The 14,957-nt window shown below is 48.0% G+C and overlaps 1 protein-coding gene across 9 annotated transcripts in view; it reads right to left on the reverse strand.

The window, feature by feature from the left end:
- Positions 1-13,010: 13,010 nt before the first annotated feature.
- The window catches only part of DAPK2 (death associated protein kinase 2), a 51,856-nt gene continuing 49,909 nt past the window's right edge, over positions 13,011-14,957 (reverse strand). For all 9 annotated transcript variants that reach the window (XM_088657293.1, XM_088657292.1, XM_035130930.3 and 6 more), the window contains one exon: positions 13,011-14,603. In XM_088657293.1, coding sequence (XP_088513419.1) covers positions 13,953-14,603 — 651 coding nt within the window. In that variant the 3' untranslated portion in view covers positions 13,011-13,952. The remainder of the gene's footprint in view (positions 14,604-14,957) is intronic.

The raw sequence follows: 14,957 nt of genomic DNA on the forward strand, positions 1-14,957 counted from the left end.
GGCTCAGACGCGCCCTGGCGTAAGGTTCTCTCCGAGGTTGTCAGTGTCAGGGAAAGGGTGTGGCCAAGAATTTGTGTCATCTTGCAGTGCTGCGAATTTTCACTCTTCCGTGAAAGCAAACGCCCAATTCCGATGTTTGGCACAAAATATTACTTCCTCCTTGAGAATATAAGGACACATGGAGGGACCATCTGGATTGGATCCCCAAAGACCCAGCTAGTTCAATATCCTCTTTCTAACACCTGCCTGTCAAAGCCCATAAGCCCATAAGCAGGACACGTCGATAATTGCCTTCCCTCTTATTCCCCCCCCCCCACACCAACAGAAAGTCACTGCCTCTGAACAATAAGCATATTAGCCATGAAGACTATGAAGACTAGTAGTCACTGATGGGCCTCTCCTCTTCCCCCCAATAATAAAGGGGATTTCCTCTTGAATCCCCTTTCAAAGCCATCTTGGCCAGCTGCAACCACTACCCCACAATTATGCTAAGTGGTTTTACATGCAGAATCCTTTGGGAGATCACGGTTTCTACAGGTTTGGATGAAGCGGCAGAGCTGGGGCTAGATGTTGTGCCGCCCAACTGAGGCAGAGCACCAAATGAAGCTGCCTGCCCACACCCGCAAGCCCAGCTGCACAGTCCTGGTCATGCACTGAGCTGGCTTTAAAGAACCATCTGGTGACAGCTCAGTGGGTAGAGCAGAGGCCATCCACACCACTGCCACCTGAATTCTCTTCCCAGAGGGCCAAAACTCAGAGAACTGAAGCGGGGCCAGAGATGAATATTTGCCACAAAGGTTTTGTGGCTTTGTCCATTCCTATCCTACTTTTCTCTTTTGATGGGTTTGCTGAATTTACATCCACAGCCTGATTTTACCCATACTGGGGGAGCAGAGGATGAAAGCTCAGTGGGGGCTGCTACAGCTGCTGTCACTCCCCACCATTTACTGCTTCACTTGGGCTGACCCTGTTGGTAGGGCCAGCCCTAGGAACAAGTGCATCAAGACCCACTTTCCCTGACCCAGCTCTATCATCCCTTCCCCTGAACCCTCACTTGCATTGATTGTGAATCTCCACTACCCTTTTGCAGGTGGCTGAGTCACTTGGGATGGGTAGCCTTCAGTTCCTTTCCAAATCACCACCCATTCTATCCAGTGCAACCTGAACCTTGCCAGGACTTTAGCTCCTTGCACTTCACCGAGTCCCACCTTCAAAGCAAGCATTAAAACCAATGGGTGGCTTTTCCACTGCACCAATGTTAGGACTGAGGCAGGAGCTTTTGGCTGCAGAGGCCCATTTCATCACCAACACCTCCTGTGCCCACTCCATCCACGCAAAGGAGGTATCAGATAGCCAGCAGAGGTAGCTGCTATTGGAAACATGCAGACGCCAGATCTTTGCTGTACCCTCAAAAAGCAACAACTGTGACTTGGCACAGGAGACAGATTCTTAAACAAAGGGAAGATGTTTATTGTGCCTGGTGGAACATGCGTTTAGGGCCAGCCTGAGTGCACAATCACATCAAGAGACTGTTTTGAATTACTGGTTTTTTTTAAGGTGGGGGTATCACAACTGTACAACATCTAGCAAAGGTGCTACTGAGTGTTGCAATGTCAGATATGCAAGTGCCACAGTTGGCTTGGTTCACATGCTGGCATTGGAAGGAATTGTGGGGTGTGCCTCTCAGATTGTGGATAGGGAATCTGCAGGTAACTTGCTTTTTTCTACCCATGGAATGAGAAGGTGGTTACACTGAACATGCTATGTTAGTCCCTAGCCAATTCAGGACCATAGCTCAGTGGTAGAGCACCAGCAGAAGCTTCCAAGTCCAATTCATATTAAGCATCTATGGTTTTAAAAAAGATCCAGGTGCAAGGTGATGGAAAAGACCCTCCTCTCTGCCCATGATCCCTGTGGAGAGTTGCTGCCAATCAGAGGAGACAATGCTGGGCTAGATGGATGAATAATCTGACCTTTAATAAGGCACCAATAAGCAGGTTTTAAACAAAGCTTGCAATTTTTAACTGCAAAATGCACATTTGGAACAAGTCAAAGCTTTCACTGCCTCAAACCTCAAAGGCAGTTTGTGAACTTCACATTGGAAATGGTTCAAACATTTCCCGTTACTGCAATGAGCTAAACTCCTTTGCAATGCAGATTGCATTGATTTGGTTTATGTAGCTGCTGAATGCTGAATGATCTCCCGTACAATCAATCTCAAGTGATGCTACGCATGTTAAAACACTGATGCAGTTGATCAAGATTACGGTGCCAAGCTTAATGTAATACTGGTACCATGGCACACAGTTTCCCCTTTCTGCATTATGACCAGCTGAACACAGCAAACCTGAGCTTTATTTCCTGCATTCTCTAGCCTTTAAAGTGTCCTTTGCAGGTGGAAGTACAGTCATACCTCGGTTTAAGTATGCTTCGGTTTGAGTACTTTAAGTACTCCGCGGACCCGTCTGGAACGGATTAATCCACTTTCCATTACTTTCAATGGGAAAGTCCGCTTCAGGTTAAGTCCGCTTCAGGTTAAGTACAGATTTCCGAAACCAATTGTGTACTTAAACCGAGGTACCACTGTAGGTGCAGTTGCTCTACAGGAGTGAACAACTGCAACTTGCTTCCATGGAGTGGATGAGCCCCAGAATTCCTGAATCTTCTGCAAATCAGTTCTTTTCTTTTTTTTAACCTTCTGTATATTCTTCAATGTGTATTACAGATCTAATGCCCAAATACAGTATCATGTTTAGGATTTTTAACTCGTTATGCTCCTAACAAAGCAAATGTATGTAACTGTTTTATTCTGGAAAATGTTCCTCAGGATAAGAGGGGTGGTACATTTGGTATACAGCTGATAACAGAACACAACGTGAGAAAAGCGGGTAGAGGGGCTGCTTAAAAGGTAAAGGGGCCCCTGACCATCAGGTCCAGTCGTGTCCGACTCTGGGGTTGCGGCGCTCATCTCGCTCTATAGGCCGAGGGAGCCAGCGTTTGTCCGCAGACAGCTTCTGGGTCATGTGGCCAGCATGACAAAGCTGCTTCTGGCAAACCAGAGCAGCGCACGGAAACACTGTTTACCTTCCCGCCCGAGCAGTCCCTATTTATCTACTTGCACTTTGACGTGCTTTCGAACTGCTAGGTGGGCAGGAGCTGGGACTGAGCAACGGGAGCTTACCCTTTCGCAGGGATTTGAACTGCCGACCTTCTGATCAGCAAGCCCTAGACTCTGTGGTTTAACCCACAGCGCCACCTGGGCCCCTTAAATAGGTACACATGCTGCAATTGATTATATTGGATGGGGGGGGAACTGTGCCTCGAGGACAAAAGGAATGGCAACTTCAAAATGGAAGAGCAGGCAAAGAAAAGAGCGTCTGAAAGCTGAGATTTAACACGTCCTGGAGTACTTTACTCCCCCCCCCCCCCCCGGGATGTGAAAGATCACAGGTCTTGCCTCTTGGATAATTTGCTATGAATGTAAGAAGTTGCCCTCAAACATTTAACTCACTGGTGTTTTGTCTTTGGAGATGCAGAGGAGAGGGCAATTCCAACAAACGTACATTGGAAATTTTTGCAACACAACCAAAAAGCGAAAAACAAAAACACACCATACATCACAGTGAATATCAAAACTCAAAATACAAGTGCATAAGCAAAATGCTGACCATAATGAGGTTTGAAAATATATACTCACACACAAACCTTAAGTAAAAAACATGGAGATCTGGGCAGAAGACTATGGCACCAAAGGACCACAAAGCACAGCAGAGTGATTTTTCAACATGATACAACTAACTTAACTGAAGAGTACATTTCCAAAATAAAATTGAATATGTTGGTAGAAACAGCAGTATGGCTTATAACTCACTAGGAGCAAAGTACTGTTTCCCCTTTCCCCTTTAATACTACATGAAAAGACATGTAAAGCTGTCCCAGCAGGCTTCTCTTCGTTCCAGGTAGGTGATGAAGGCAGGGAAGAAGAAGAGGAGGAGGAGGAGGAGGAGGAGGAGGAGGAGGAGGAGGAGGAGGAGGAGGAAACCAAGAACTAGGAACATAAATTTCGAGAACAGAGCCTCCATAGGCCTATCCCAACAGGACTCAGGAAGCAGAAACATGTGGCGGATGGGATGAAATATATTGGAATGAAATAAATCACGCAGGGGAGGGGGAAGAACAGCAGGAATTACAGCACAAGTTTGACCATATTGACTCAAAGGACAACAGATGAATCATTTTCTAGAAGTCTTTATATCTCCATAGTTTGCCCTTCCTTTTCCCCTAGAAACGAGGATGCATTTTTCCTGAGGTGGGTTCTTCTCAGATCAGGTAATCCTGGCATAATAGGTGCCTGACAATGTTAAAGAATCCCCTATCCAAATGGCAAATGCAAAATGTGAAAACTTTGCAAAGACACTTAGGCATGTCTCTGGTTGTGCAGGAGCTGATGTTTAGGCGTATTAGGAATTCACTTGACCAAACAATGGTATATATGTCTACTTCAGAAGCAAGACTCTTTGTGTTTAAATGGGGCTTAGTCCTAAGTAACTGTGTCCAGGATGGCAACCTAGGCTTTGGTTTAGGGCCGTCACTGGGGAAAACAGGGTTATTGTGCCTTTAACATCTCTATATCTACCAGCAGAACAAATCTGATTTCCCATAGTAAGCATGAGGTTGGCTAGAGCAGCTGGAGCAGGGGAGGGGGAGCAGCAGTGTTGACTGCACTCTCAAACTTTTGAGTTATGCCTGCTGCCAGGGCCGGTGCTAGGGTTTTTTGTGCCCTAGGCGAGATCACCATCTGGCAGCCCCCCCCCCCCATTTCCCAGAGTTGTTGACCTTTTTTAGAAAAAAGGAAAAGTGGAATAAAAAATAATAAAATGAAAAATAAACATAAAATAAAAAATAAAAAGAGAGTTCCTTGGTTGTTGGTGAGGGGAAGGGGTAAAAAGCAGTTTCTTTACCTTGTCAGCTAGCGGCCTTCCCTGTTTCTGGCACGGCCTTCCCCTGCTTCATCTGGAGCCTGATCTCGGCGCGCTAGCTGCTGGAGGGGTAGGCCCGGCTCGAGCGAGCGAGGGAGCGGAGAGGGTGCCTCCAGGGCCGTCCCTAGGCCCGGGTTGGGTGGTGCAAGGCGCCAGGGCGCCTGGCCATCAGGGGCGCGGAAAGGGCGCTGAACTCAGCGGCTTCAGGCAGCTCTCCGGAGGCATGCGGGTAGCGCTAGCCTGGGGCTGCCTCCACTGTGCCTCTCAGCTGTTGAGCGGCTTCAGGCCGTTCTCCAGAGGCACGCAGGGAGTGCGAGCCTGGGGCTACCTCGCCCGCCTTTCAGGGGGGCGGGGGTGCAGGCTGGCCAGCGCCCCCTCCATTTTGGCACCCTAGGCAGCTGCCTAGTTCACCTTAATGGACGCGCCGGTCCTGCCTGCTGCCCACGACAACCATGTTTGGCCTGCCATCTCCACCTGCCGCAGGGCAGCCATTTTGTGACTCTCTCTAAATCTGAAATATGCCCCTTGCTGAAAACATCCCTTTTAGACAAATGCTTAGAAATGCTTAGACCTAGATGCTTAGAAAGTTGAAGTCATTTTAATCTGTTTCAGTATTTTTAACTTTTGTGTGGTTTTTAAAGTAGGGCTATTCATTTTTTCTAGATTTTACTGTTTTATCTTTTGCAAGCCGCTTTGAGGCTTTTCTTTTAACAATCAAGGAGTGTATAAATTTTGTAAAATGAATAAATAAATTGGTGTCTGCTCCACTCTGGGCTAAGGTGTCCTGCTATTTGGGGGGGGGCAGAAGAGCCCAGGTGTGCCATTGACTAAGTCGCTTCGATCCTTGTGAGGGGAGAGGCAGGGGAGGCAGGATGTGTTTTCAGAAGGACGATGCAGCAGGTGCCAAGGAAAGGAGGCTTCTTCCTCTGGCCTTCACCAGGAGTTGAGGGCTGATGCCCAATCACCACATTTAACTGATTAGGATCAAATGTTTGCCGAATGCACCCAACTCTGCAGGAGAACAGAGACTGATGGGAAAAAAATACCCTGCAGCCTGCTTTGGCTCTTCCTCTCTGCCGCCCATTGTAGTAACAATCTCCTGGGTTGCCCTCAAGGGCTTCAAAGAAGAAGGTGGAGGTTGCTCTCACCTACACAGCACCCAAGATCAGTTGGCTACCTGGGGAGCACCTAGAATGGACACCATTCCCATCTTATCATGCCTCCTCCTGCTCCAACACCTCAGTTTCCTGCCCAGCTCTTTCCCCTGGATCACCAGCTCTGCACACACTTGTCTTGTTATTTGCACTAAAAATAATGGAGTCAATTCCCCCCCTATAAATGACACCTCATATTCCCTACTCCACTCCCATCTTGGCTTCTATATGACAATTTATAGTGCACCAAACAAGACTGGGACTTCATTGCAGCTTCTTCCTGCCTTTGGAGGACCCAGAGTCACCAAGGGGCTACATGAGCCTTTCTGGTCTGTGCTTGCATATACGTTGGGGGTAGAAAGAGCCCCTGAGACAAAGTGTACAGTTGTGCAAGAGCTGTGCTGTTAGGCACTTGAAAATCTCAGTCCGACACCCGTTTCTGTTTGGTGCAGTTAAGATATACTGCTTCTCCTCCTCAAGAGATGGTGAGGTGCCGGCCGGTTGGGAAGATCTTCCTCGTGGTCACTTTCACAATTGCGCTGGAACAAAGGAGAAAATAGGTGATGTTTCAGACAGGGCTCAGCATCTGCAGACATTTCCTCGCCCCTCTTTTTATACAAAGAAGAAGAAGAAGAAGAAGAAGAAGAAGAAGAAGAAGAAGAAGAAGAAGAAGAAGAAGAAGAAGAAGAAGAAGAAGAAGAAGAAGAAGAAGAAGAAGAAGAAGAAGAAGAAGAAGAAGAAGAAGAAGAAGAAGAATTTTTCTATACCACCATCTGAGGAACACAGGGCAGTTTACAATATAAAAAGACCTAACATAGTAATAAGGGACGCGGGTGGCGCTGTGGTCTAAACCACTGAGCCTCTTGGGCTTGCCGATCAGAAGGTCGGCGGTTCGAATCCCCATGACGGGGTGAGCTCCCATTGTTCGGTCCCAGCTCCTGCCAACCTAGCAGTTCGAAAGCACACAGTGCAAGTAGATAAATAGGTACTGTTCTGGTGGGAAGGTAAACGGCATTTCCGTGTGCTGCTCTGGCTTCATCAGAAGCACCTTAGTCATGCTGGCCACATGACCCGGAAAACTGTCTGCGGAAGCCGGCAAACACTGGTTCCCTCGGCCTGTAAAGTGAGATGAGCACCATAACCCCAAAGTCATTTGCAACTGGACTTAAATGTCAGGGGTCCCTTTACCTTTACCTAACATACCGTAGTAATAAACAATAACCATAACCCTGCCCACCAAAGAGGAACCAACACTCATGGAGAGGAACACCAGGCCATTCTGGGGGTGCTGGCATGGGGGTGCCTGCTAAGTGCCACATCGGCTGGCTGGGCTCCCCCCAGGGCAGGTGGCACAGCACACGTTTTTTGTTTGTTTGTTTTGGCTACGGGGCTGGGTAGGCATGGGGACACGGAAACCTTGTGCCCTTCAATCCCAGCATTGTGCAAGGCTAGGATCGAGGGGTGCATGGCTGCCACATCCCCCCCCTGCAGCCTTGCAAGGCTAGGATCTGGGGAGAGTGGCATGAGGAGGGTGCAACAGCCGTGCCTGCCAGGGCTGGTGTTGCTCCAGCTCCAGCAGGGGCTGGACAGGCACAGTGGGGTCCGTTTGTCCTAGGCCCCTCATGCCGCCCCTGGCATGGGTGCATGTGCACGGTGCAGCCACCCACCCTGGGCAACATGGAGACACACTCCACTGCTGGGTGGGTAGACTTCCGGCTTGCATGATCAACTTTGTTTTTCATTACAAAACCCAAGGTCCACCAAACAGAGAAGGTACAAAATAGTCACTCAAGGTGATGAGCATTGAATTGCAGGTCCCAGTGCCTTTGCACACACGCTCAGCTTAGGAATCTCTCTCTCTCTCTCTCTCTCTCTCTCTCTCTCTCTCTCTCTCTCTCTCTCTCTCTCTCTCTCTGACACACACACACACACACACACACACACACACACACACACACACCCTACATCGGCTCCTTTCATCCCCGGTTGTCTTGATTCCCAGCAGCCTAATCTAGAAGGGAAAAAGCCGCCTTGTTACTATGGTTAAGCTACTGAGAGCTGAGAACTTTTGCTGCTCTACTGCAAATCACTCCGTCATCTTCCAGCAGATCCCCACCTGTCTTCTGTCTGCCCTTGCACTGAACAACCCAAGCAGCAAAGACGTTCCAAAGCGGGGAGATGGAGGAGTGGGTGAGAGGTAACTCTTAAATGGCTCAGGAGTGGAATACCGCAAGGACTGCCTCTCCTCAGTCACCTGCATGGGGGTGCCTGCTTCGTGCCCCCTCAAAAATACACACACAGGGACACAGCCCCTCTGGCACCCCCCACACTATGCCCCTGGACCCTCCACCTGGAGAATCTAGAGCTCTGCTCAGAGCTCTTTAACTTTGCCTTGCATAGCTAACCATGATGTTCAGCATGTGCAGCAGCAGTGCCGAGGTAGTATTTCTGTATTTCTCAGCATTCACGAGAGAGCATGCCAGTATCAACCTCTTGTTCCTCAGCAGCCCTGTTTTGGCTCTATTTCGAATGGCACTCACCACCTGATGTCATTTTTAGGGGGAGCGATGGCTCTATGCAGCCTCCAGGCACAGGGACATTAGACCCCTGGATGACAAATGCTAAGAAGCAGCAATGGGAGAAGGGCTATTGCATTGCACAGGCATCTTAGGGGTTGGTTGGTTGGCCAGCCAGCTGCTAAAGGAAGCAAAATGCTGAGCTAGGTGATCCTTTGCCTGATTGAGCAGGGCTCTCCAGCAACATTTGGAAGGCATCGCATTGGCTGCCCCTCCTCTGTCACAAACAACCAGGCACGTCAACTTTCCACTCCCTTTGCCCCCATGTACTTACCAAGCTTTCATCTTGCATTAGGCGAACTTTTCTCACCAAGGTGCGAGATAAATGGTTGCACAGTGCAACAATACTGTAAGTAAGCTGGGGGAATAACAAGGATATTGTGGTTATACTCTTGAAAGGCAGAAGATGACCCTGCAGAGCCACTTATGGGATGTCCCCCAACCCCCAGTCCATTTTATGGGCACGACCAAAGGGCACCTTCAAGAACTGCCCTGTCATCAGCCTCCAATACACAGGTGAGGTTTGGAAGCAGCACCAGGGAGATCTTAAAAAGCTGTATGGGGGATTTAGTGAGCTAACAAAACCAGGAAAATGTGATACGTTAAAATGCAGCAATACGGAAAAGATTCAGCTGAACCCTATTGCCTCTGGTTGACCCAGTTCACTGTGAGCTCACCTGGGTAAGAAGGAGGCAGGTGAGCTCACCTGGGTCAGAAGGAGGCAGATCTCATCCAAGACAAATGATTATCAGAGACTACATGGGGCTACCCTTGAAGACAGTCTAAACTGGGACAAGCAGCTGTGTTCCTCAGCAATAACAGAGGGGTGGGAAGCCACCCACCCCCTGCTCCTGAGAGCTGCTTACCTCTGTAGGGAAGGTGATCAGAGGCCAAATGCCAGTAGTGGGAAGGATCAAAGCATACACACACTCTTATCTATCCTGTTCTGGGCTGGGTCATACTTCCCCCCAAAGGAGCAGGTACACAGTGTAGAGGTGTTCCTGAATCCATTTTGGTCATTATAGGCTCAGCTTTGATATCAAGGAGTGCTTATTTCCTGCTTTGGCTGATTTGCCAGCTATGGCCATTCCTGGTTTGATGTAGCCTCCCATCTTGATTACTTAGGGACTACCCTTGGAGCCAGTTTGAAAACTTCAGTTCATGAAGAACAGGCCTGGTGAGAGCTGTAGTCCAACAAGATCTGGAGGGCACCATGTTCAGAAAGGGTGGCCTAGGCACCTCTCCTAATGGCACTTTGCTCTATAGTGTGGTTTTATGTTGAGCTGCAAATTGTTTTACTGCAAGCCATAGCTGCCAAGTTTTCCCTTTTCTCGCGAGGAAGCCTATTCAGCATAATGGAAAATCCCTGAAAAAAAGGGATAACTTGGCAGCTATGCTGCAAGCTGCTTGGAGAACTTTATCGATGGCTAGTCATATAAATTTAAAATAATAATAATCAATAGTGGTCGCACTAGTTGATGATCTTCGGCGGGCTAGGGACAAAGGTGAGAGCTGTTTCCTAGTTCTGCTGGATCTCTCAGCGGCTTTTGACACCATCAACCATAACATCCTTCTGGACCGTCTAGAGGGTTTGGGAGCTGGGGGCACTGTCATACAGTGGTTCCGCTCCTTCCTCCTGGGCTGCGTTCAGAAAGTGGTGGTGGGGGATGAGTGTTCGGACCCCTGGGCTCTCACTTGTGGGGTGCCTCAGGGCTCTGTCCTCTCCCCCATGCTCTTTAACATCTACATGCAGCCGCTGGGAGAGATCATCAGGGGGTTTGGGCTGGGTGTTCATCAGTATGCGGATGATACCCAGCTCTACCTCTCTTTCAAATCAGAACCAGTGAAGGCGGTGAAGGTCCTGTGTGAGTGCCTGGAGGCGGTTGGAGGATGGATGGTGGCTAACAGATTGAGGTTGAATCCTGACAAGACAGAAGTACTGTTTGTGGGGGGCAGGAGGCGGGAAGGTGTGGAGGACTCCCTGGTCCTGAATGGGGTAACTGTGCCCCTGAAGGACCAGGTGTGCAGCCTGGGAGTCATTCTGGACTCACAGCTGTCCATGGAGGCACAGGTCAATTCTGTGTCCAGGGCAGCTGTCTATCAGCTCCATCTGGTACGCAGGCTGAGACCCTACCTGCCTGCAGACTGTCTCGCCAGAGTTGTGCATGCTCTAGTTATCTCCCGCTTGGACTACTGCAATGCGCTCTACATGGGGCTACCTTTGAAGGTGACCTGGAAACTACAACTAATCCAGAATGCAGCAGCTAGACTGGTGACTGGGAGCGGCCGCCGAGACCACATAACACCGGTCTTGAAAGATCTACATTGGCTCCCAGTATGTTTCCGAGCACAGTTCAAAGTGTTGGTACTGACCTTTAAAGCCCTAAATGGCCTTGGTCCAGTATACCTGAAGGAGCGTCTCCACCCCCATCGTTCTGCCCGGACACTGAGGTCCAGTACCGAGGGCCTTCTGGCGGTTCCCTCGTTGCGAGAAGCCAAGTTGCAGGGAACCAGGCAGAGGGCCTTCTCGGTGGTGGCGCCTGCCCTGTGGAACGCCCTCCCATCAGATGTCAAAGAGAAAAACAGCTACCAGATTTTTAGAAGACATCTGAAGGCAGCCCTGTTTAGGGAGGCTTTTAATGTTTAATTGTTTTATTACATTTTTCTGTTGTAAGCCGCCCAAAGTGGCTGGGTGAAATCCAGCCAGATGGGCAGGGTATAAATAATAAATTATTATTATTATTACTATTATTATTATTATTAACAAGACCAGCCTGCACTTACTAGCTATGGTAGCTTCTAGAGGGAGAGAAGCTAGTTCTGGAGATAGCTCTGAAAGGTACAGTATATGTAAAAATAATGTTGTTTCTTTAAAAGGGCTATAAGGAAGCTGTGTCTCTCCAGAAGTTGCTGGAGTAAACAACCACCAGGTCCATTGTCATTTGGAAGACCAAAGGCGGCCCATCCCTGCCTTAAAACAAAACAAAACAAAACAAAACAAAACAGAAGTCTTGCTTCTTTGTAGAGAGCACAACACATGCATCAGCCTGGACCACACTCCAAGTACAGTACCTTCCACCGCCTCCGGGCATATTGCTTTTTGAAGTTTTCCAAGTTAATGACCGACTCCCGCCTCACCAAGGCCTGGCATTTGTCCTTTGGCTGGAAAAGACAAGAGAGAACAAGGTTACCTATGTGGGTTGTGCGCTTTAAGTACAGGGCGCGGAGGGGGGCAATTGTGGTGCCATCTAGATGTTGCTGGACTTCAATTCCCATCAGTCCCAGGCAGCACAGCCAAGTATCAGGGAGCTGTAACTCAGCAGCATCAGGCAGGCCAAAGGCTCTCCATCCGAGCATCAAGCCTTTGACATTATCATCCTCTCTGTCTGAAGTTTGACGGCGATGAGACTGGCACAACCCAAGTGTAACAGCAATAAAATTGCAGCAAATAATTTGCATTTTAGGACTTAGCTGGCTCCAATGGGGCACCCAGTTATGCAGAATTCAGACAGGCCTCAGGGTACCTACCTTATCTCGCACGAGTGAGAGCATCCAAGCATATTCAAAGCCTACCCACGTCAGTTTGGAAGCTGCTTTCTTCAAACCTTGGAAAAAGCTGGACTTGCTGGACTTCCCCTGGCTTGAACCCAAACCAGTACTTAGCACACACTCTCCATCAAGTGAGAGCCTCATCTTGCTGAGACCATCACTAGAAACAAATTACGGTAATAGCAATGGGCAAACATTATTCACTCAACCAATCCTAGGGTGCAGGGTTTGAGACTATCAAGAAAAGGTGAGTGAAGGCGACATGATAGAAGGGCATAACATTATGCATGGGGTGGTGAAAGTAGTTAGAGAGTTCCATGCCTCCCACCCCGGCCCCGCCCCGCCAATAATACTAGAATTCGTGGGCTTTCAACTACAGCTGAATAATAATAATAATAAGTATTTCTTCACACAGTACTGTACATAGTTAAACAATTATGGAACTCCCTCCCACAGGAGGCAGTGGTGGCCCCCAATTTGGATGGCTTTAAAGGAGGATTACGCCAATTAATGAAGAATAAAACTAGCCACGAGGGCTAAACTCTGCCTCCACAATCAGAGACAGTCATGCTTCTGAATACCAGTTGCTGGAAACCACAGGAGGGGAGAATGACTCTTGTGCTCAAATCCTGCTTGCGGGCATCTGGGTAGCTGTCCTGAGAAGGGCCGGACGGGCCACTGGTCTCATCCAGCAAGCTCTTATTATGTTCTTTTGTGTAGCATACAGACAGAGGGTGCTGCAAGTAACCACACTGTATTAAATAAATATTTATTGTCTCTATAAGTGTGAAATTAGTTACATATTTGAGATCAATGCTGCCCAGGCAATGCTCTTCTCTTTCAAAGGCAGGAACAAAAATGTGCATAATTCAATTATAACTCACTCCCCCACTCCCCCACTTTCTCCTTCTAATAATCTGAGTCAAAACAGCAACAAAAAGAAAGTCTCAGATTCCACCATAGGAGTCTTCGGTCATCTGGCTCCTTCACTGGACCATGTTTTTTGCTTGGGGTGGGGTGGAATGTCAAGTCTCTTGACAATGCCTTACGCATCACCCCAGTCAATATGCTGAGTGTAGAGTTGATTTTAGAGCTCTCCATTCACTCCGTGACACATTCACGATTCTGCTTTTCAACTGAAATGCCGGCTACTGTTTGAAGTAGACTGCGGTCAGGATTGCAGAGGGTGCTGTGGGCAAGAAACAGCTTGTACATCTGAATCCATCGCTATTAAAAGCACCAGTCGTACTGAGTTTCAAATCGATGCATTCTTATTGCTGACTCTTTCACAGGACAGCAATAGAGGCTGTTAAGGATGCTTAACTATCTACAATCAGGTATTTAGGAGGTATTGCATGGTAACAGTAAGCTGCTTCCATCTTCCAAAGTACAATGACAGCAAAGGCTTTCACTTTTAAATGCAAAGTATGCTCCAAAAAGAGAACAGGGAATTTCAAGTCATTCCTAACTGGCAAAATTCACAGCCTACCTGTTAAAAAGGGTAAAACAATGGCAAGAGTTCATATGCCCTGTGTCGTGGCACATATATTTTCAGAGTTCAAAAAGCCAACTGCGACAGTGACTGTCAATTATGTTTTTCAGAAATAAAGTGAACAAGTGGGGCTTCATCATTAGTGTGCAGGAATCTTGAGGTGGCATGAATAAATAAATCTGAAACTCCATTTTGGACAGAGTTACTGACTTGATTTTGCAACACCTGGGTTCAAGGCAGCTAGGAATTCTTCACAGCAGGATCTATTTAGCAGCTCCCTAAGAGAGTCATTTATATCTTTGTTAAAGACGGAGCCAAAATTTCCAGTGATGTAGGCGTCACTTCCATCTTCCAGCTGAGAGCTGCCTATAAATTCCTGAATCCATTTGAGTTCTTCGGACAATTCCTTACTCAAGGACTCGTAATGTGACTGCCGGTCCATGTACTTGCTAGCAACCCCATTGAGGCTGCTCCCCACAAGTCTGATGTCCTCCTGCAGGTGCTTCTTCAGAGATTCAATCTTGCGATACTCGTACTTCAGCTGGGAAAGTTCATGTCTCACATTTTCATGTTCTTCTTTGTACCAAGCTTCTTTCTCGTTGTAGATGGAAACGAGGGCATCGATGTCTTCCTGCAAAGCATCATGGGACACAGCCAGAGCACTGAAGTTCTGCTCCATCCTGGAGATGTCTTCCACCACATAGGCAAAGCGCTCAAAGTTGATGTACGTGTTGTTGGGTGGCATGCTGGAGTGGCACTTGATGGTGTATTCCTTCAGGCGCTTGGTCTTCAGTTGCTGGTTCTCAGCCCTTTTGCTTTCTGGGACCTTTGTTTCTTCCTTGGGCTGGTGAGTCTTCAGACAGAAGTAGTAGGGCATGGTTATTATTACTGATCTGCAGAATCATGCAAACTGCTTCTATAGACACCACAGCATCAACCACAACACAGCAGGCAAAAGGAAGGCAAACACACAACACATATCCATGGTGCTGGGTGAAAACAGGATTCCGTCATGCATGTCACAGACTTTATTTTATTTTTACCCCCCAAAAAAGGTTGGTGGAACAAAAAACATCCCTGTGAGCACTATGACTGACTGCATGCTGGCATCTGTGCATTTACAGTTTCAAAAGTGGTCATTTTTTGAAAAAAAATAGAAAATATTTCAGAAAATACACTATTGAGCATTCCCACCCCACGCCACCCC

The sequence above is a fragment of the Zootoca vivipara genome, chromosome 13 (genome assembly GCF_965207765.1).
Source record: "Zootoca vivipara chromosome 13, rZooViv2.hap1.1, whole genome shotgun sequence".
In the NCBI taxonomy this organism is placed as follows: domain Eukaryota; kingdom Metazoa; phylum Chordata; class Lepidosauria; order Squamata; family Lacertidae; genus Zootoca; species Zootoca vivipara.